At 49.0% G+C, this 21,656-nt stretch overlaps 1 protein-coding gene across 2 annotated transcripts in view; it reads left to right on the forward strand.

Moving 5' to 3' along the window:
- Positions 1-16,304, forward strand: part of LOC144167644 (organic cation transporter protein-like) — a 149,983-nt gene extending 133,679 nt beyond the window's left edge. For both annotated transcript variants that reach the window (XM_077696836.1, XM_077696844.1), the window contains exons 8-10: positions 177-358; positions 10,308-10,459; positions 16,125-16,304. In XM_077696836.1, the coding sequence (XP_077552962.1) occupies positions 177-358; positions 10,308-10,459; positions 16,125-16,200 (410 nt within the window). In that variant the 3' untranslated portion in view covers positions 16,201-16,304. The remainder of the gene's footprint in view (positions 1-176; positions 359-10,307; positions 10,460-16,124) is intronic.
- Positions 16,305-21,656: the final 5,352 nt, after the last annotated feature.

Genomic DNA, 21,656 nt, shown 5'->3' on the forward strand with positions numbered 1-21,656 from the left:
TTCTGGTGACACCAACGGTCGCGAAAGAACCCTTGGAGGGTAGAGGTAAAAAGCTTTGCTTTAAAACTTCGCAAGGGGCTTATTTAACTTCCTCATTTGTAGCGTCGCCGGGATACAGAAGAAAACGTCAGACTATATGGACAGTGCATACCCCGTTATTCTTATATCCATTACAGGCATACCGTATCTGAGCCTGGCGCTGAATATGACGAGCCGCTGCTTGTTTGTCGTCACGACGGGCATCAAGTGGGTGTTCACCATGGAGGTGTTCCCTACTCCCGTCCGCAGTTTCGGCTTTGCGGCGTCTTTTACAGTAGGAAGGATCGGAGGCATCCTTTCACCTTTCACCAGGGATCTGGTAAATACGCCTTTTTCCGCTTTCTGTAGTCGTGCGAGTACCTGTGCTCTTCAAAAACTGTTGTGGGTTTATTCTCCAGAATCCTTTGGAAACATCGAGCTACGCGGTGGCTCAGTGGCTCAGGCACCTCATTCCTTGCCGCTGTGGCCGCGTGTATGATGAGGGCGAAAAGCTAAAAAGCTTGTGTGTTAGCTTTTGGTGCAAGTTAAAGACTCTTCTGTGGTGAAAATTTATCCAGAGCACTCCACTACGGCGCGTCTCATAGCCATGGGGAAGCTTTGGCGCGTCGAACCCCCAAATTTTGAATTTCGAATGAGTGGCAACACCATGAAACATGGCTCTAGGAAAGTGATGTACTGAACCCACCACTCGTAATTCCACATTTGAATCTGGGGCTCGAGACGACGAAGGAATGGTGTTATAAGGCGCACCGTAGTGGAGAAGAAGGAAATCATTTTTCCGAACGCGTTCAAAAAACATTAGCAGTGGCTTAGCTCGGCTATGGCAGGATATACGTATAATGAGCTCAGGTTCAGCTGGTTATTGTTTTATTGCCTGGTTGTCTAGGATTAGCTTGATTATCATGCTTACTGCTGCTTCAATGGCACACACGTGGTATACGCATTATGTGACACATGTATATTAATCAAGCGGCTCCGGCGCAGCGTCACCTATCACTCTGGCGTAAGCTGGTTCAACAGGCTGTTACGACCGGCGTATTAGCATTGCCGCGACCGTCTCCAATATTATCGTGTTCAATCACCCAACCCTCCCGTCGTCTGGTTTTCGCCAGTTATCCCCTCCCCCTCCCCCCATCGACGGGGAGCGACAAGGCTTTGTACGCAAGGACGTGGGGCCGACTAATTCTGCCATTGGACACAAGGCACTTTCCGCGGCTTCACGGTAGCCCAAGCGCCCGCCGGCAAGGCCGGTCACAATGAGCGAGCATGGTGCAGGGCGGGATGAACAAAGGCGTGCTGTGTTACTCTTCCCGCGGCAATCTTCAGCTGCGAGCCGAGCATCGTGGGGCCGCTTTGTTGTGGGTTCGAAACGCCGCTGTTCAAGGAAGGTTGCACCACCGAAGCCAACCGAATGACCTGAGCGAGAGGGAAAGTTCCTTCTCTTTGTGAGTGTCGGGACGTGAATTTGAGTGCTACGGATTTTCGTGATTGGTGCGTCCTGACATCAGCCGAGAAAAAGGGTGAAAAGGGGTGGACCCAAAATGGTTATTTAATTTTGCGCGCAGGAGCACAGGTCCCTGTTCACTCAGTCAAACGCCATGTAAATATCTGCACATAAAGTTTCTTTTTTCGCCCTACCCGGCCCCAATGTTTGTCCCAACTCCGGAACAACGAACGCCATCACCGGTCCCGCTACCAGATCCGCAACACTTCCGGTCTCTCAAGAGGCATGGGTTCGAATCCCACCGCTGCCACCAGTGTTGCGGAGCTGGTAGCGTGACCGGTGATAACGTTCGTGGTTCCGGAGTTGGGACAAACATTGGGGCCGGGTAGGGCGTAGAAAGAAACTTTATGTACAGATATTTACATGGCATTTGACTGAGGGAACAGGGAACCTGCGCTCCTGCGCGCACGAGATTAAATAACCAGGTTGGGTCCGCCCCCTTTCACCCTTTTTCTCAGCTGACGTCAGGACGCACCAATCACGAAAATCCGTGGCACTGAAATTGACGTCCACACACTCACAAAGATAAGGCACTTTTCCTCTCGCACAGGTCATTCGGTTGGCTTCGGTGGTGCAACCTTCCTTGAACAGCGGCGTCTCCAACCCACAACAAGTCGGCCCCACGATGCTCGGCTCGCAGCTGAAGATTGCCGCCGAAAGAGCAACGCAGCTTGCCTTTGTTCATCCCTCCCTGCACCATTCAGTTATATTAACCTGCCCTGCCGGCGGGCGCTTGGGTTACCGTGAAGCCGCGGTAAGCGGCTTTCGTCCTGTAGCAGAATTAGTCGCCCCGCGTCCTTGAGCACAAAGCCTTGTCGCTCCCCGTTGATGGGGGGGGGGAAGGGAACCGGCGAAAACCAGACGACGGGAGGATTGGATGATTGAACCCAATAATATTGCAGACGGTCGTCGCAATGCACATACGCCGATCGTACAAGGCGCACGCACGCCGGTGTTGCTGCGACGCACGAGCCTTCGGTTCCACACCCGGCCACCCCTCGCATGATCCTCAAGTGGAGTGGGCCGCAACGTGCGGAACGGAGGTCAACGAAGACCATGGGCGCGTGAGGTGTGTGTGTGTGAGAGAGAGAACAAACTTTATTTTCCGCAGCACCTAAGTCCAGGTCCTAATATGAAAGTTCAATTCACCGGATCCACGTAGTACTCCAGAATGTCCGTGCGGATCCAGTGCACGTGTTTGTAGAGAGCTTCCTGGGCAGCCTGGATGTTTACTGCCGGCGGGGGAGACAACCAGAGCTCTCGGGAGGTGATGGAGGCAAGGGATGGGTCAAGTGATGGCGGGGTGCAGTCCCAATAAGAAGGATGGATGGGTAGGAAGAACAGGTGGGACAGGAAGGATGGCCAGGGCGCCGATAGATGCGGTGAAGAATGTGATGGGAGGGGAGTGAAGAGGTGACGCCCTGCAGCGACCAACGTTCTGTGCGCCGTGTGACGTCAGTGCTCCTCGCGCATGCGCAGCACGGCTCTCCAGGAGCCACGCGAAGCTGTTAAACCTCTGCCACTGTAGCTCACGCTACAAAAAAAAGCGCTTTGGTAGCTCACGCTACCAAAGCGCTTTGCTTTCACTTCAACAAACGGTGCAAGAGGCTGCTGCTTTTAGCCCCCCTCTCCCCCACAGCAAAACACCCGCGAAAAAAACAAAAGAAAAACGACGTAGATTAAGCGTGTGTGCTTTCCGTTTTAATTATTTTCTCAATCAACCTCGTATTCGTTGAATTCGGTGTTGGTTATACTTAAAACTAACCAACCAACGGTCGCACTTACGGTGGCCTTACTTAGGGGAGGAGAAGGCTGAGCCCCGCCGGCTACCAGCCCCCTTGGTACAGAGAGAAGGCTGTCACTTGTGGTTCACCATTGCGTCAACTGGACTTCGGCAGCTTAAAGAGGGCTGCTGCCGCTCTCGTCACACTAGCCTATTCACTTTTTTTGCACGTTATAATGGGAGAAAGCAATGTATGCCTGGGGTGTCATATGCGTAACTTGAAGAGTTAATTCCCAACGGGCAGACTGAAGGCGAAGAAAGAGCGATTCCTGGAGTGGGGGTGCCATGGGTATGACCGCCACGCGCGGAAGGGCGTAGCCAGCAAACGATAGTGGCCATTGTGTTCTCCGCGGCTTTTTGGGTGACGTTTTGTTGCACATTATAGAGGTTTCGTGAGCTCATGGTGAATGTAAAGCATTTTCCTGTATCACTGCTGTGCGGCTTCGGAAGCCGTGAACGCCGCCACGTCTGTAGGATTTTCAGGGGAAAACGAAAATAATATGACTGAAAAAGAAATCTGGTAGAGATTCGAGCGTGAAGGAGGGGAGGAGAGGGGGGGGGGGGGGCGCTAGGACAAAGAATTAAAATGTGCTTAATGTAGGCATGTAAACATGAAATGAAGCTTGGTTTTCCCGAACAGGATTAGTGCAATTTGTATGCACAACCCGTGCGCGCTGCGGCTGTTGTCAAAAAGGCCCGTTCTTCCTCCACGACAATATCCTAGACCAGTGTTCGCTAATCCATTTTAGCAAGGCAGCCCAGTCTACGTAATAACCTTCATAAGGTTTTCTGCATTCTGGGGGGCTAGCTAATGTTTGTTACGTTTCGGATATTGAGAGTGTGCATGTAATTTATGTGATTTTAGGGTGTACATTTTAAAAAATACAAAAAAGGCATCGGACCGTCGTAAACACCGGTTAATTGTCTTAGCTAAAAAAGAGCTAATTTAAATTAACGACCTGTCGTAAATGAAAAAAAAAACGTGTGCTAAAGACTTCAATCAGCTGCCTAACAGCTGTCCCCAGGAATAGGTATTCAACAAAAAATATATGCATGTAGAATTTCTAAAAATACCTGGCAAAGATCAAACCCGGCATCAATAAAAAATATTTCACTGCTCCACAGTGTTGTCCATAACCCACGGTAAGCGGTAAGAAAAATATAACGGCTGTCGCAAACAGGCAAGAACCAGACAATTTGGTCGCCGAAAAGTTGGCGCACCGAAATGTCCGTACACCAAACTTTCCGCACCAAAAATTCTGCGCCGAAAAGTCCAAGAGCCGTCTGGAGTTTGTCCGGTGCTCCATGGCAAAATTCGCACAGGAGATTTTTTCTTGATTATTGTTATCCCCAGATAATCTGCTGCCGACGGTGCTAATATTCGTATAATAAGTAGTTCAATGTGAGTTTTAAATTTCTCACTTAATTTCGCCCCAGGATTATCCGAAACTATATTTTCATTTAAAAATCTAATTGTAACGTTAATGTAACGACACGTTCCAATTTTCGAAGTGGAACTGGAACGCGTTCCTTTCGCAATAAACGAACTTGTAACGGGAACTCGTTTCGAAATTGGGAAGGAACGAGGAACGACCTTTCGTTCCTTTTTTAGAGGAACGTGTACAACACTGGAAGGATGATAGTAGCGGCGGACCTATTATAAATATCCTCTAGTATTCGTACACTATGCTCACCTACACCCTGGTTCCGTAATGCCTGAATGACTGCTGAGGTTTCGACCGAGTCAAATGCTTTCTCATAATCTATGAAGGCTATATATAGTGGTTCCATATACTCTGTGCACTTCTATGTCACCTGATTGATCGTGTGAATACGGTCCATTGTTGCACAGCCTTTACGGAACCCTGCTTGTTCTTTAGGTTGACTGAAATCTAATGTGGCAGAAATTCTGTTAGAAAACACCTTGGGAAGTACCTTGTAGACGTCTGACAGTAAGATAATGGACCTTAAATTTTTCAAGTCCTTCATGTCACCTGTATTACGAATTAGAATGATGTTCGCGTTTTTCCAAGATTCCGGCACACTCGCGGTCATTAGGCATTGCTTGAATACTCAATGCCTAATAACCGCAATGCCCAATGACCTAATGGCTTCGAAGCAACTGACCACGGCGGCGGTCAGACCTGTGACGTAGAAAAGGGTGCTAAGAATACCTGGAGCCGTATGGAAACCGTAGGGCACAAGTTAAGATTGCCTTTTAAACGCTGGCGTTAGAGTGGTGAAGACCGGGATAAGACGTCGCGGTACATCACTGTAAGAGGGATCACCACTGCAGCACTTAATTATGCCACTCCACACTTAACACTAAGTATGCAACTCCCCTCACTAGAGCGGGATTGGCCACCCTGGTGTAGTAATGGCCCCAACCTCCCATGAATACGCCTGAAACCCACGGCCCTCAGCCTCCAGTGGCTGCGAAGCAACTGCCCACGGCGGCAATCAGACCTGTGACGTAGCAGAGAGTGCTAAGAATCCCTGGAGCAGGACAGGCCGCCGTTGGAAGCTGAACCGGGCAATGTTTAGCACGGAAACTTTATCTAGAGGAGCGAGCCTAGAGGTGCTGTTCGAAGAATTAAAGGGCATTAAAAGGGATGTCATAAGGCTTAGTGAGGTTATGAGGAAAGGTGAAGTCTTTACGGTGCTGAAAAATGGACGCGTCCTACACTACCGTGCTCTAGTGTACAGAAGAGAACTGGGAGTGGGATTTCTAGTCAATAAAAGCATAGCTGGCAACATAGAATACCATAGTATTAAAGAAAGGGTAGCAGGTGTTGCAGGTAACTCAAGGGTTACGCGCCTCCATTCAGCCACGACGACAAGCTAGTTTAACGCTTCTATGAAGATGTGGATCGGCACTGGCTAAAGTAAAAACACCGTATACCGTAGTTATGGGAGACTTCAACGCCAAAGTAGGCAAGAATCAGGCTCGAGACAAGGCAGTTGGGAACTATGCTCTGGGGTGTAGAAATAGGAGGGAGGACCTACTAGTCGAGTTCGCAAAACGGAATCCTCTGCATCCTGAGTACCTTCTTCTGCAAACTGGAGAGCCGGAAGTAGACGTGGAGGAGCCTGAATGGGGAGCATTAAAATGAAATAGGCTTCATATTATGCGATGAACCTGGCGTCGTGCAGGATGTGGAAGTGCTCGGAATGGTCAGGTGTAATGGCCAGCGTATGGTAAGATATCATATTAGGCTAGATTTGAGAAAGAACCATAACAAGCTAGTGCGAAAGAAGCCTAATAATGAGCTAACAGTAAGATGTTTATTTTAAGAATTCAGGATAGCGCTGCAAAACCAATATTCAGCTCTTACCGATGAAGCAGAGTTTATGACACAGGAAGCCAGCGACAATCTTACACGCATTATCACGGAGTGTGCAGTAGAAGTGGGGGGCACGATGGCTAGACAGGATACTGGTAAACTTTCCCAGGAGACAAAAGATCTGATTAGGAAAGGGCAAACCATGACAATCCCCACCCCAGCTGACAGAATATAACAAGCGGGGCTTTCGAAGTTAATAAGAGTAAGACAGCTGACATCCCGATGTATAAGGTGGGGGGGATCAAAAATGCTGTAAAGAATGGAGGCAGGCTGAAAGCAGTGCAGAGGCATCTAGGCGTGGGGAGAAATTAGATGTATGCACTTAAGACAAGCAAGGCAATGTCATCACAAGTAGGGATAAAATAGTCATAGTAGCTGAGTAGTTCTATAGGGATCGGTACAGTAGCCAGGACATCCAGGATAATGCCGAACGAGGAAGTAGCTCCTCAGAGAAGATAGACATCGCAGCAGTAACGACAAAAGGAGTAAGTAATGCTTGGAAAGAAATGAAAGAAGGCAAAGAACCTAGGGAGGATCAAATAACAGCAGACCTCTTTAAGCAAGGCGGGGCGAATAGTCCAAGTGAAACTGGCAAACCTGTTCACGCAATGCCTATTGCAGAGTATAAGTGTATTCAAAGATGGTAAGTCTCTCTTTTGCCACACGGCGCACGCTCAAGCGGGATTCACACGACGGAGAACCCCTTTCTTTTTGGCCCGCGGGAGCCGCTCACGTGACCGGTTTTAGGCTCCGCCCCTCGGTGGGGATCGCCCGCGGATGCTCCGGGAAAGAAAATGCCACCGCCTGTTTTCGCTCGGCGGCGGCGGCCCTCCGTAGGGAATGGAACCAGTTTTTGGCACACAGGGCGAGGCTCGCGCGGAGGAAGCGAGCCTCGCCCTCGCTTCCTCCGCGCTGTCGTCTGCTAGTCACTCCGGGCAGCTCCGCACGTGTGGATGCGCCACCAAGACGGAAAATCCGGTCACGTGGTGTTGACGTCACATATCCGTCCGCCTCCGTGAGAGGGTTTCTCCGTCGTGTGAATCCCGCTTCATCGGGCGCTGGAAAAACTCCGCTGGGAGGAGGAATCGGGCTCTTGCGGAGGCGGTGGCGCCCTCTCTTGCGTTTAACCGGATTTAAGCAAATAAAGAAGTGTCCGACTGGCCGTAAGTTGCCTTTGTGTCACATTCCGCAGCATGCTAAGAAGTATGCTTTACAAGAGACAACCCCACCTTTGAACGCATTTGTGAGACAAAATTTATTACATTTCTGTTATAATGAAACTAAATTCTGAGTATTCATTTATTTTAAATTAGTTTAAATCATCTAAGTTTATTTTGAACTGGTTTAATCCATGATACACTTGTTTCTTGACCATCGTTTCACTTGATTTACCATGGCGACATAAGACGACGGCGACAGGAGACGCCGACTGCCCGAGCCCCTCGGGTGGTTCGCCCCTAAACAAGGGGTCATCTGCACTACCGTGAAACCTTGGCGGGGGCGAAGCATGCAGTGTATAAGTGTATTCTTTGCGGAGCACAAGTTAGTTCCAATAAGGGTCAAATTTTAAGGTACATCGCTTCGCTCTTCACTGCTTGACAATAAGCAGCGACGATGCCAAATCACCCCACGGCGCGCTATAAGGATTCCGAACCCCCTCAAAAAACGCATAGCGATAAGAGCTCTTTGGCATGTAGGCCTATGCTCATGTAGGCCTATGCTCATAGAAGAAAAGTGGTCAAGTAGGCCTATGCTTATAGAAGAAAAGTGGTCAAGAATTATTGTGTGGCGCAGAAAAATTAATTTAGGGAGCAAGTGCTCAAAAAAAATACAGTTAGTGGTGCTTGCAAGGGTGCGCGTTTGGATGTGTCCGACCCACTGAGGTAGTGGGTAGATACAGGCGATAGTTTGTTTTAGGCTGGGGATGACGAGCTCTCTGAATTCTTTGAGCTTATCAATTGGGAAACGAAACACTTTTTCTGACGCCACATAAACACTCCAGCACCCTTTAAGATACATATGGGAAGGCACGGAAGCAGACAAGTAGTGTTCCAGAAACGTGTTAATTGCAGTGGAACTTCAGATGGTGTCATGTGACTGGCGAATACAATACTAGAGTTGTACAGACCTGTTTCTTTAAAGTGTTCCTTGTATCATTATGTGACCTACAAATTAACGCTACACAGCAGAACTACAAACATGCTCCTTTAAAGTGATTCTTGTGTCATTATGTGACCTACAAAGAAACGCTACACAAGACAACCACACACAAGCTTCTTTAAATTGCTCCTTGTATCCCTATGCGACCTACAAAGAAACGCTACACAAGAGAATGCTTTTCGCCGCCTAGTACCGCTGCCTGGGGAAACGCTGTCGGTGCACCTAGGTTTTTGTGTCATTTGCAGCAAATAATTTTTTTCCGGTTTCTGCTGTTGTCAAGAGCACGTTACAAAATGTGTTTATCGCTGCCGTCTAACCTAAGCAAACCTTTGTTGCAGCCACAGAGCCATCAGAACGTACCACGGCATTGTCCAATTGCAAGTAATAATTTAAGCTGCTAGCTTTGTTGCAGCGTCTTTGTTGAATCGCCCATAAGCTTCCGACTCATTGCGGTCAGTTTTTAAGTGCCGAGCACTTTAGGGGCTCGCCTTGTCGTCGTAGATCGTTCGCTGTCACAATGTCTAGCAGCTGCCGTGATTAGGCGGCGCAGCGAGTTAACGTACCTAAGCAAAGCCCACGCAGTTACAGCGTAACGGACCCAAACAGAGGGTTCGAAAAACAAGCGGATTAACCATTCGAAACTCCTGAACCGCTGGCGCTTGTCATACGTCCACCCGCTGTTTAGCGCAAAGAAAACTCCAGGTACATTTGAGGCAAAATCTGTGTATATAACTGGCAGCACCCGTGTCCATTTAGTTGCGGACGCCCATTGGGTTGGTTGTAACGACAATAATCGAAAAAAGTGGCCGCCAAAAAAGACGCGTTCGAAAGTGCGCAGTAAGGCGCCGGCATGTGCTAGATACCGTATCCGGTGTTCCAGGCAGGGCGCAGGAGAACACTGTGAAGGCGGGAAATATGAATTCCTTTGGACAAACGTCCCTTAAATTCATCAAGAGGGGAATGAAACAGGGAGGCAGAGGGCGTGATGGGTGGTAGAAGTGAGCGAATAACGGCGCCACAGCCCATTATGGCAAAGACTGCTCTGCACTTCCGACACATTTCACGTTGAGTTCAATGGCTTAATTTTTTTTTCCACAGCTCTCTAGACTGTCCGCAGCCGGAACTTCTCCGGAAAGCCGTAAACAACGCTAAAAATGGGTCTGTGACATTCAATTGAGCCTACCCGGAAACATCACGGTTTCAAAACTGAGGCAGGCCTAAGCCATGCTTAGAAACGTTACTTATGGCAAAGTGATAAACACAAACTTTCTTTGTAATAGGAAAACGGAGATCATGCATTTCGTTCGAAACATTTCTAAGACACGTCGGCGATTCGTTACATTTTCGAAGAGGCAATGCTTGTGTTCTTAGGCGCTGTTTGTCCATATGTTAGTTAACCATAGTATGCCTGCCTCTATGCTTTGTTTGCATGTATTTAACGTATCAACTGCCGCTAATCCTACACACGCCTTCGCAGATGCTGCATGCCCACTGGACAGTCGTTCCGGCCGTCCTGCTTGCCGCTGGAGTCATAAGCGCCGTGGCCGTAGGATTTATGCCAGAAACCCTTGGAATAGACCTGCCCGACACCTTCTTTCAGGCTGATCAATTAGGGCGCCGACGCTCAAGGTAGGTGTTTGAAGATAATATATGAAAATAGACATTGTCAGAAAACCCTCAAGAAAATATATTGGCCAGAGTGGCTACTTCAATAACAGCAGCTTATACAAGGTTTGGAGAGCGGCGGCCACGGCGCAACCATGTTGAACGATGTGACGTCGCCCGGCATTGCGGACCTTTTCGGGCGCGCTTCTCGCCGCGGCCTTCAATGGGCCGGGGCGCATCGGCGAGCACCGGAGCTAATTTATTGGGGAATGGAGCAATTATTTTGGAGTGTGCCTGTAAATGAGGACTTATCGGTTGATTTGATTGATTGTAGGGTTTAACGCGGCGACGCAACGCAGGCGATGAGGCGCGCCGTATTATAGGTAGGTCTCCGGATTAATTTCGGCCACCTGAGGATCTTTAACGTGCGCCTAAATTTCGTACACACGGGCGTTTTACTGCGGAACAGTATATGTCTAACAGCCAACCCCCCCCCCCCCCCCCCCCTCCCAGTTTTCTTTCCGGTGAAGCCGATTTACTCGGCGACGCTCAGCTGCGCTTCCTCGGCACGGCCGACCCCTCTTTCACAACTGTTACTACAACTGTTATTCCCTTCCCAACACCAATGCGTCTTTCATAAGTTGCGCAATCGGCTGACCACGGCGGTATCACCGTTATCAAGTGATTGCGGATAATACATAGAAGCGCGAATGGGCCTAAATACGACCGAAAGCCGCCGCCACCGTTGCCACCTCAAATTCCACATAGCCCAATATCTTGCGAATCCTTCCGCTTGAAGAGCAAATCTCCATCTTGGAACGCTGGCGTGAGCCGAAAATTCTTCTTTAGCTTGACAGGCTTTCCGAACGACATTTTCGCCGGTGTATTTCACGCCTAACTATACGCCCTTCACCTGTTGCTGGTTCATGCTTGCCCGGGTTGGGGCTGGATGGACGTGGGCGTGAACACACCGCTTGGCTTCATGCCGCTACCGATGACATACCCGTTGTGCTGTTGGGAGATTTAAACACGGAAGCGGCTTCATGCCGCTATCGATGACATACCCGTTGTGCTGGTGGGAGATTTAAACACGGAAGCTGCATGCCTCAATGCGACGTGTCAGCTGTACTACGCAATCAGCTGGTTAGGGTCTGGGTTGGTGTGTTACACAGTCATTAAGGTGCCTAAACGGAGAAGGGAAACGGACAGCCACATGTTTGTCTGCTAAAATAAAGCTCCAGGCCTTCCAGGTTTTAAGTTGCTATGGAACAGACGCATATGCAGCTCACTTCGAGGAAGAAGAGTGGGAATTGAAGGAACGTCGGCCCTAACAGAAGCGGGAATGGGCGCGAAAATAACGGAAAGACGCTGTCGCTGCCGTCGCGGCTCAAGTTTCAGCTCGTCGAGTAGCTACGTTTCACTCCCGGTTGAACAGCAACGTGCCCGGTCAGAACACCGACGGGACCGAACAATACTTGTTCAGCTTAAACGGCTTCCAGAGTGACCTTTTCGACCGTGTCTTGAACTTTTAAGCACGTGCATATAACCGGTTGCCGGTTTATGCATGCACTGGATCGTAGTAGAGGGGGGGGGGGGGAGCGGGAGTGCACGCTCAACTATAGTTTCATGCACTTATTGATGACATGTCCATTGTGTAGGTGGGAAGTATAAAAGTGGACGTCAGACGGCCCAATGCGACTTGACCGGTGTCCCTCAATAGTCGAGAGGAATGGGTTGGTGCGTTACATAAAGAGTAAGATTCCCAGGATGCGGGAGTGAAGCAGACAGCAAATATAAAACAGTGCTAAGATGGCACAAAGTGAAAAGCGACGAACACTTATCCGACTAACAACTGTTTATTTTTGGAAATAAAGAATATTGATGGGGGGAGAAAACCAGCATGGCTATCAGTGTGCGTATTGCGGCAAGCGGAAGCGAAAACAGGGTGTGAAAGCCCGTACCTAACACGGACGCGGTCTTTACGTGAAACATGAACTTCTCCTATCTCGCCTAATAAGTTATTTGTTTACCGAGCAGTGCCACAGACGTTGTGCTTATGACGATCTTGTGGTACGAATGAAGAATCCCTCGCATATTTCGCGTGTGCGCTTGCCTCTGAGTAACACACAGCTCCATATTTTCCGCTAGAATAAAACAAAATTCCTCCCCAGTTTCAATCATCCAATTGAATGGGAGGTAGTCTCAGTCGCAAATTACAAAGAAGCGTGTTTTGTTTCGTGCACTCCGTGGGACTGCATCGACTGCAGCTTTGCACGTCATCCATTTTCACAGAGTGGAACGGCACTAGTTTTTTTATTTCGCCTCCGTCAGAAAAGCGGCCACCATGGACTTGGAAGCCTTATCGGACGCGTAGATATTGTGTGCCAACGTTTAGAGACTACTTAGTCGGGAAAAATGGCCCATAAAGCTTTGCAAAGCGCTGTTCTGACTGGCGCCAGTCGCCAAAGCCCTTTTCACGCGTTTCATAGCTGTTTCACGGCATTTTTTTATTTATCAGAGGGCCTCATATCTACGCCAGCACTGACCATTCTGAAAACCAAGGCAAAGCAACTTGAGATGGAAATCGGCTGGGTTCCTGGCCATGAATCCACCGACGGTAACGAGGCGGCTCGCACCGCTGCCCGACCGTATACGTACATACACCGGGTCATTACCCCAGACGGAATTTTCCCCGATGACACCAGAACGGATCCACTTCTCCGGTATTCAGACGTTCTGGAACAATATAGGCTCGGCAGAAAAAAATTCTCACCACCTCATCCTCGGTTAACCAGAGAAGAAGCCACCACTATTCGGCGATTGCAGACGAATTCTTATCCCCACAGCATCCGCCTCCATTCTATCTACCCGACTCAGTATCCCACCCTTTGCAATTTCTACCCTGTACCACCAGGTATGGGAGTGACAACAAACTCCAAACGTACCCCCAATCCCCTTCCGAACTTTTGAGCAATGGATGGCTCGTCTGGTTGATCCCGACCTTGGACACAGGCAAGAGCTGGTCAAGAGGGCCTGGACGGCAAGTCGCAGCGTGGGTATCTCGGAATAAGGATGCCCTCCACCGGGGACATCAGCGTAAGTGCCATCAGCACTTACGCTCAATAAATGTTTATTCTATTTCTCGCCTCCTCGTCTATTTCTACGTACACAGAAAGCGTTTATATCAGGGCTCGGCAACCTGCGGCCCGCGGGGAAGTATTATGCGGCCCACGGCATAGCGTCAGAACCTCCATCCCAATGTGACTTCTGCAAGCTGACATAGAAAATCGAACCTGAAATGGGGTTAGACAGGAACAAAGCGAGATCACTTCCAGTTGGCATTGCTTCTCATCTTCCCACTTAGCCAGATAACATCTTCACTTCCTTTCTTTTCCCCGCTCTAATAAAGCCATGCCTCCCCCCACCCCGTTCACATCGCGGCCCTGCCGTTCGGCCTTTGCCGTGTCGGCTTCATGCAACTCGGCCCTCCAAATCAAAAGGTTCCCGACCCCTTCTATAAATGAGACGGCTGTGACACAGTGGTTGAGACACTTTTATCAGATGACCATGTAGGAATTCATTCACAAACAGATTATTAAGAGTTAGAAAAATAATGCTGTTCCACTCTGTGAAGAAGGATGACCTGCGAAGCTAAGCACAGTCCAGGGAGTGCGCGAAAGAAAGCACGTTTATTCGTAATTTTCTATTTAGCACACTTCCTAGCGAATTAGCTGAATGAAACTTGTAAGAACCCGAGCTCTGTCTCGCGGACAAACATAGAGCTGTCTGTTTTACTCCCGCGTCGTACGCATCCTACTGTTCGTGCAAGACACCAACCAAATCCGTTCGACAACTGAGAGGACACCGGACCAGTCGCACTGGGCCGTTTTACGTCCACGTTTAAACATCTCGCCAGCACAACAGACATGTCATCAGTAAGGGCATGAAACCTGGAGCTTCGCGTGAAAACTCCCCCCCTCCCCGCCGCCACCTCCCAACTCGTGCACGACGGCAGCCGGTTATGTGCGAGGGCTTGGAAGTGAAATAAACCGTTCAAAATGTGGCTCTAACAGCCCTTTAAGCTAAACAAATAATATTGCCCCATGTCGGCGTTCCAAGCGGGCGAGTTGCCGTTCAAACAGGAGGGATTCGCTTCTACTTGACGAGCTGGAACTGGAGGACGCAGCGGCGGAGGCAGTGGCTTTTCATTTTTTTTCGCGCCTATTTGTGATTCTGTTCGAGCCGACGCTTCTTCAACTGCTGCTCTACCTCAAAGCGAACGGCATGCGTCCGTCCCTTAGCGAGTTAAAGCTGGGAGCTCTCGAGCTTTATTCTAGCGGACAAGCATGTGACCGTCCTGTTTAACTCCCTGTCATAGGCATCTTACTGTGTATAACACACCAACCCAGACGTAAACCGCTCTATTAAGGACAGCTGACAGGACGCATTCAGCCATGAGACTTCCACGTTTAAATCTCGATCAAGCCGTTGTCAGCCGATAGCGCAACTTGTGAAAGAGGCATCGATGGTGGCAAGGGGAATAACAGTTCTGATAGAGCGGTCGGCGGTGCCGAGCAGGAGCCCCGGATGGGCGCCAAGTGAAACGGCTCCACAGGAATCAAACCGCAGGGGTTAGAGATATACTGCTTCGCAGTAATAACGTCGAAGCTGCAGCCTCCGGCGCAAGGCAACAACCGCTACGGGTTAGATCTGGTTGCGCCAACGTGCATAAAACAGGCCTGCAATGCGATGAAACACATGCATTGCAAAATAAAGCCAGGTTTCTGCGGTACGATGAAACGCGTTTGGTAAAATTTAAATAACGCGAGACCAGATATTTTGCGCTGCGGCAAAGCTGATATGCGCTAGCGAAAACTAGATAAGAATCTAGAAGTCACGGTCGGCTAGCTTAAACTGCCAGACTGACTCGTTTTGTCGCGACGACACGCACGCATCGCGTAAACACGACAGGAGGCATGCTTTTGAACAAGCGTGCCGAGGCAAACGGGTGTGGACTACACTTCGCTTACAAGCAGCCTTCCGTCACGGTCTGAAAAGTCGCCCTTGCCGATGTTCTTGGAGCAAAATTCTTTCGTCAGAGAATTGCGATCTAGCGACGCCTGGTATCCATGTAGCGCTCACTGCGCGGAAAGCGGGGCATTGGGAAAACCGCACACACGGGTGGACTTAGTAAAGTTGCCGCCAGTGAGGCTCGCATGGCATTTAGTCCCACACCTTCAGGCCCCGATCCTAGCTGGTACATCCGAGTACGGCTCAAGTTTTCCCCCTGACTTCCACATTTTCTGACTGCGCACTTCGCTGAGCAGCCTGACAGCCTACGGCGGAAACCGAAATCGGCCCGTTCTAAAGGCCAGTCATGGCGAGTGCAGCGCTAGCGTCACCTCTTGAAGGTCAGCCCAACTGCTCGCTGTAAACGGTCTATATGTCTCTGCGTTTCTTTAACTTTGTAGTTCGCAACGACTTCTTCTCCATGTTATAAAAATTATTAGACCTCTTAATTCTATCCATTAGTTTCCACTTTATACACAATACATAAATAATTCCATGGCCAAGAACTCTTTAGTTGACTTCCATGACGACAGTATACTTTCCTTCTAGTTTCCCGATCTATTTTGTTCTCTGAATTTCTTACCACTCTTAGTTGCCTTTCATTGTTTTATCCCCACAGCTCTCGCAGCGAAGTACAGCTGAAAACGGAGCTGCCATCGGAAGAAAATGAAGCAGTCCCGCTGGAGACGTGCTGATACCTTGACCAACTAACAAGTTCCACTTCACCTGAAAGCACTTCGGAGATTTTCATCTAACGTCGGTATTATCAATTTCAACCTAAGGCGTTTCAAATAAATAATATTACTCACTTTTAACCTCGGCGGCTATGAATTATTTCTCCATTCCTGCATTCATAGGCGACCCTCCTTTTTCAAGGTATCCACAGCCAGAGGGATCAGCTCGGAAGGGAGTACGACGAAAGCGATCCCTATTACATTATATCAGAAGACACGCGTTTTTTTTATTACTCTCTCTATATTTAGCACTGCTAGACCTATAGTGTGCACTGATTTTGGAAAAGGAGCGTTAACTCATTTCTGAACCTGGGACAATGGAAACACGACAACAGTAAGTTAGTATGAAGCGCCCTTTTCGCATTACATGGAGGGACATCTAACAACTTCTCATTGAAAAATCCTCTAGATTGAAAACCGTGATTCCAGCACGATACTCTTGGTCAGTACAGCCGGCATGCACTTATCAGAAACTTTCTTGATGAAGAGTTTTAGCTTACCGTTTCTGACGGTGCGCTCCGCTCCTCTGGCAAGCGGGACCGCCATTGCGCACGCGTGGCGTGCGAGGGCGCTAGCAGCGATACCGTAGCGGGGCCCCGCTCCGCTAGCCAGGGCCTCTTAGCGGACCATCGCGGCAGCTTACGCTACCGCGCGCAATTTTGACATGGCTGCCCCACCCCCCTGCCCCGCGAGGCGAGCGCGCTACGGCGAACTCTGTTTCGTCAGCTGAAACACGAGCGACGAAACCGCGAAAGTGGTTCCAATAGGCAAAGGTGCCACACACCTCAACGAGCTTTAGAACGGAATCGAAAATCGTTCACCGAAGCGCCAGCGTACTTCTATGCAGCGCCGAGAAAGGCAGCCTTGTCTTGGCTATTCCAACGCTGAACGGCTTCTTTGAAATTGTTTAGTACCATTACATCGCGCCAGCGACTACATTGTATTAAAAAGGATAAATTAGGAACAAAACACGGTATTTGACTCTGAGTGACCAAAATATCAATTTTTATGTTTACTTTGGGATGGAATTTGGTTCACACACACAAAGGGCACGACCAGTCACGCGAATGATTCCCCATCGATGGAGATATCGCCATCGCTTAGCAAAATCCTTTCGGCTGCTGACGCTGCTGTTGTGCTGAGCGGGCCGCCGATACCAAAGCGGACCGTCTAACACGTCCAGCTAAAAATCTAATAGGTGCATCTAAAAAAATTTAATTAACAATTCATTTACCCCGAAAAATCGACACGAGACTCCTGAAATCAGCCAGAAGAGATGCAAGAGAAGCGGGTGGGTCTTTAATTCCTCACAAGAGCGACCGTTCTCTGACAGAGCAGTCGCTGATAGATCTACAGAAAAAAACACGACATGCTAGTGCGCCCGTCCAGAGTCAAAACCTGATTATAGAGACTAACTTCCTCTAGCAAACGACACCAACCGCTGCAGTGGAAGCACATCTAGTGCCCTGCAAACACAACGAATCTTAGTTCTATATCTATTACCTTGACAACATCAAACACAACCTGCGCAGTGGGCAAAGTATTAGGCACCACTCTGGAATTTTCGTATAGGCAATTTTGTCGAAAGGACACAATAAACATGCCCTTTTAACTTAAAGCACCCATAAGTTATTCTATGCAAAAATTCTTTTGAAAATTTCAAGTGTGCCACATTTCATGCTTTTCATGCTTTAAGAACACTGGGGAGCATTTTACACCCTTCGTACAAACGTCATCATCATCCCCTTTTTTGTCTACTGCAGGACGAAGGCCTCCCCCACCGAGATCCACCCACTTCTGTCCTGTCTGCTCGAGTTCATTCTTTGTCTTCGAATTTTCTTATTTCATCTATCCATAGAGTTAATGGCCTTACCCTCCTAGTCTCGTCTCTAGGTGTCCATTATGTTACCGCTGTGGTCCACCTGTTGTCAGTTCGTCGTACCACATGGGCAGCCGACGGCCATTTCTTTCTCTTAACCTGAACCATGATTGCCTCTATCCGAGTTTGCTCCGTAATCCAGGTTGCTCGTTTTCTGTACCGAAACGTTACTCCTCACATAATTTGCTAATTGACACGTTGGGCCGAACTAAGTTTGTTTTCCAATTGATTAGTAAGGCCGGGTTCAGACTGTTGCCGCAACTTTCGTAATAACTTTAGAGAATGAAGTCATTTCACGTCTCATTCAACACAACCGCATGACATGCCGTTTTTTCGCGCCCATAGATCACGATATGATTTTTGTGTCGGTAGTCTGAACATAGGCTGAGGCGCTAAATTTTGGCTCCGCATGTTATTTCCGGCAGGACGCATTGGTTGAATACCATTCATTTTAGGGATAGAGGTACCTTACTTTTCAATAGTTAGGAGTGCTTGCCGAATGCACCCCATACGATTCCGATTCTGCGTCGGATTTTTTTTTCTCGTGGCCGGGATCAGCACGGTCCATCCGGCCAAGGTATTTATATTCTTGTAAGCGTTCTCGTGTTTTGTCTTCATCACAGTGCTTAAGAGACGGGTTCAGCATGTTTATTTATCATTACTGTTATTTTATTCTTTTTTATCCTTAGCCCCACAGCGAAGCTCTCTGATTTTAGTTCTGCAATCATTTTTGGGAGTTGTTCAGCATATTCACAAAGACAGACTATGTCGTCTGCAAACCTTAAATGCCTCAAGTATTCCCCGTGTATCCGGAGCCAAAGTTTTCCAGTCAAGCCTCTTGAATACACTCTCCAAACATGCTGGGAACAATTTCGGTGAGATGGTGTCTCCTTGTCGCACTCCCTTGCGGATCGGGAATATATCACTTTGCTTGTGAAAGGTAATTGTGGCCGTGCATTCCTCATACACGTCGCTTAGGAGTCTCAGGTAGGTCTCTTCTATTCATTATTCCTTTAAGTCGTCCATTCATGGGGCTGCGTTAACTGAATCAAACGCTTATTCATGGTCTATAAATGTGATGTAAAGCGGCTTATTATAATCTGCGCATTTTTCTATTACTTGGCTGATGACATGGAGGTGATCCATTGTACCGTATCTCTTTCTAAGCCTAGCCTGTTCCCTAGGTTGTTGGAAGTCTAGACTAGCGGTTATGCGGTTAACAATTATCTTGGTAGACAGCTTGTATTCCACCGACAGGAGGCTGATGGGTTTCTGGTTCTTAAAATCTCTGTTATCACCCTTCTTGTGAAATAAACAATGTTGGTGTTTTTCCATGCTTTGGGTACCTTTCAAGTGCTTAAAGGGGCCCTGAAAGGCATTTTGAGCACACTAAATGAAGTAGCGCAATCGTTAGGTTGGGTCGTCAAGGTCATCTGGGCCAAGTATTACTCTTTTACGCGCAGCGGAAAGCTCACACTTTTGTTGCAAAGTTTGTCGCTTTTTTCTCAACCTTTCCTTCGTGTTTTTGGACGCCGCCATCTTCACATGTCTACATCAACGATTCCCCGATGTTCGTCATGAGCTAGACATCCTGCTATTGGGCGGCTTTTACACGCACTTCCGGCAAAGAGATGAGTCGTCTGCTCAGCGTCGACTCGCCGGCTGATCTGCCAGCGTAGTGCCGGAGTGCTTGGACATTTTACGACAAACGAAACAAGTGTAAACAAACGCTTAACCGTTCGTATTGAATGCAACACGGCCATAACACGACATGGATATTCTCTTACTGGAGTACGTTCCATAAAGAAAGCGTTGAAGCCCCGTGGCACTTCTTTCGTGCAATCGCAGAGAACGCCCTGAGCCGAATGCCCGGGTTTGACGGATACATTTTTTTCCACTTCAAAACAATCCAGAGATGCGTTTCGAATGAACACAACGTCACAACATGCGTTGCAAGTCTGAACCGCGATTGACAGACGATGGGTTGCCTCCTCCTGCCCGTCGTAAATTCGGCACTCACCTCGCGCGCGGTTTGCGGGGACGAACAGCAAGTCACTTAACTCTGGCGCGCAAGCCGAGATGGCTTTTAGCCACGCACACTGCACATACCCCATGCGAGGTTGAGTCGTACGTCGCTCGAGAAAGATAATCCAGACCATGGGAAGCACTATCCACCAGCAGAAGCACAACGTCGCATTTCATCGCGAAACAAAGACGTCCACAACACACACACCATCGCCTCCTGTAATGCCAAACGCATCTCACACTTCCTAATGAGAGTGAGTGGTACGTCTGCAGTGCCCACATGTCGCGAGGTGGGGCCCCGAGCTGAACCGGGATCACGCAACCGTAACTGACCTCTGGGGCGGTTTGTGCCTTGTTGCCAAGGCAACCGATGTTTGAGATCGTCAAAGAAAGGCGCTCGCTCCAGCGCTAGAAAGCTCAGAGCCGTGCCGGAGCATGTTTTGCCAACGTTGCCGCTCTCCACCACGCGTCGCCCCAAGCTGAACTGGTCACATGATTGAAGCCTTTTGTGCACGGGTTCTGTATCGGTTTAAAATGTCTTTTTCACAAGGCGCCACCTCGGACCGGCAAGGATCAAGTCCTGGCTAGTCTTTTCAGCAAATAAACGTTTATTTCTCTCTCTCTCTCACATGGCGCCGGCAGGAATTACCACCACCGCAAAATAAGACCCGGCACCAACGGGGCCACATCTGATACGGCGCTTTTTAGATAAACAGTGCGCGGTGCATGAAAGGGACCGAGCGCAAGATCCTCCCCAGCGGCTGCGAGTTCACCGCCGATTAAAAGTCACGTGCTGCACTGCAGCAACGCACACCGCGAAAGGGCAAGGCCAGGCCACCGCACACATGCGGCCAGATTTTTCGTTCGCTTATCCATCCTTGAGCGGAGTGCGGAATTCATGGTGTCAACAAAACTTGCCCGTAGCAGACGGCAGTCTGAGGAGCGTAATGCGGAAGTACGTCACCGCTGACTAGCGCAGCATCATGGGAGGGAGTGCTCGCGCGCCGTCAACAGTTGAAAAGAGGAGGAAACGCGGCGCGACGATAATGCGCGGTTTTCGATTTACGATTTCTCAGCTAATACTCATCGCTTTAACAAAATTCTTGCGGGAGGAGATTGCTAATACATTGTCTTATTTGGTTACATGTACATCCATGCATCGGCGGAACGTATTTCAGGACCCCTTTAAAGGGAGCCTGCAACACTCTTCCAGCAACAGAAGTAAACCTACGCGATGGTTGGATTACGCTGCCAGGAATACCTGATCCAAACATTACACGTGCACGTGAAGCGGTGAGCGCGCAAATCGCTGTGATGGACGCGGAAAAACCAACCGTGCTCCCTTCAACTTCCCTCATTATGCACCCCTGGCAAGGCCTAAACGACGTCATTGAGGCCATATCTGTCTATTGGCTATCGCTGTGAGCTTCGCGGCTTATTTCTCTCATTTCCTGTGACGATCCGCCGTTGTGGGCGCTGTGTACCAACCTCTTCTATGCCCGAACCACTACGT

This window comes from Haemaphysalis longicornis, unplaced genomic scaffold (assembly GCF_048455015.1).
Source record: "Haemaphysalis longicornis isolate Haplotype H1 unplaced genomic scaffold, Haemaphysalis longicornis Haplotype H1 scaffold_1, whole genome shotgun sequence".
Lineage (NCBI taxonomy): Eukaryota > Metazoa > Arthropoda > Arachnida > Ixodida > Ixodidae > Haemaphysalis > Haemaphysalis longicornis.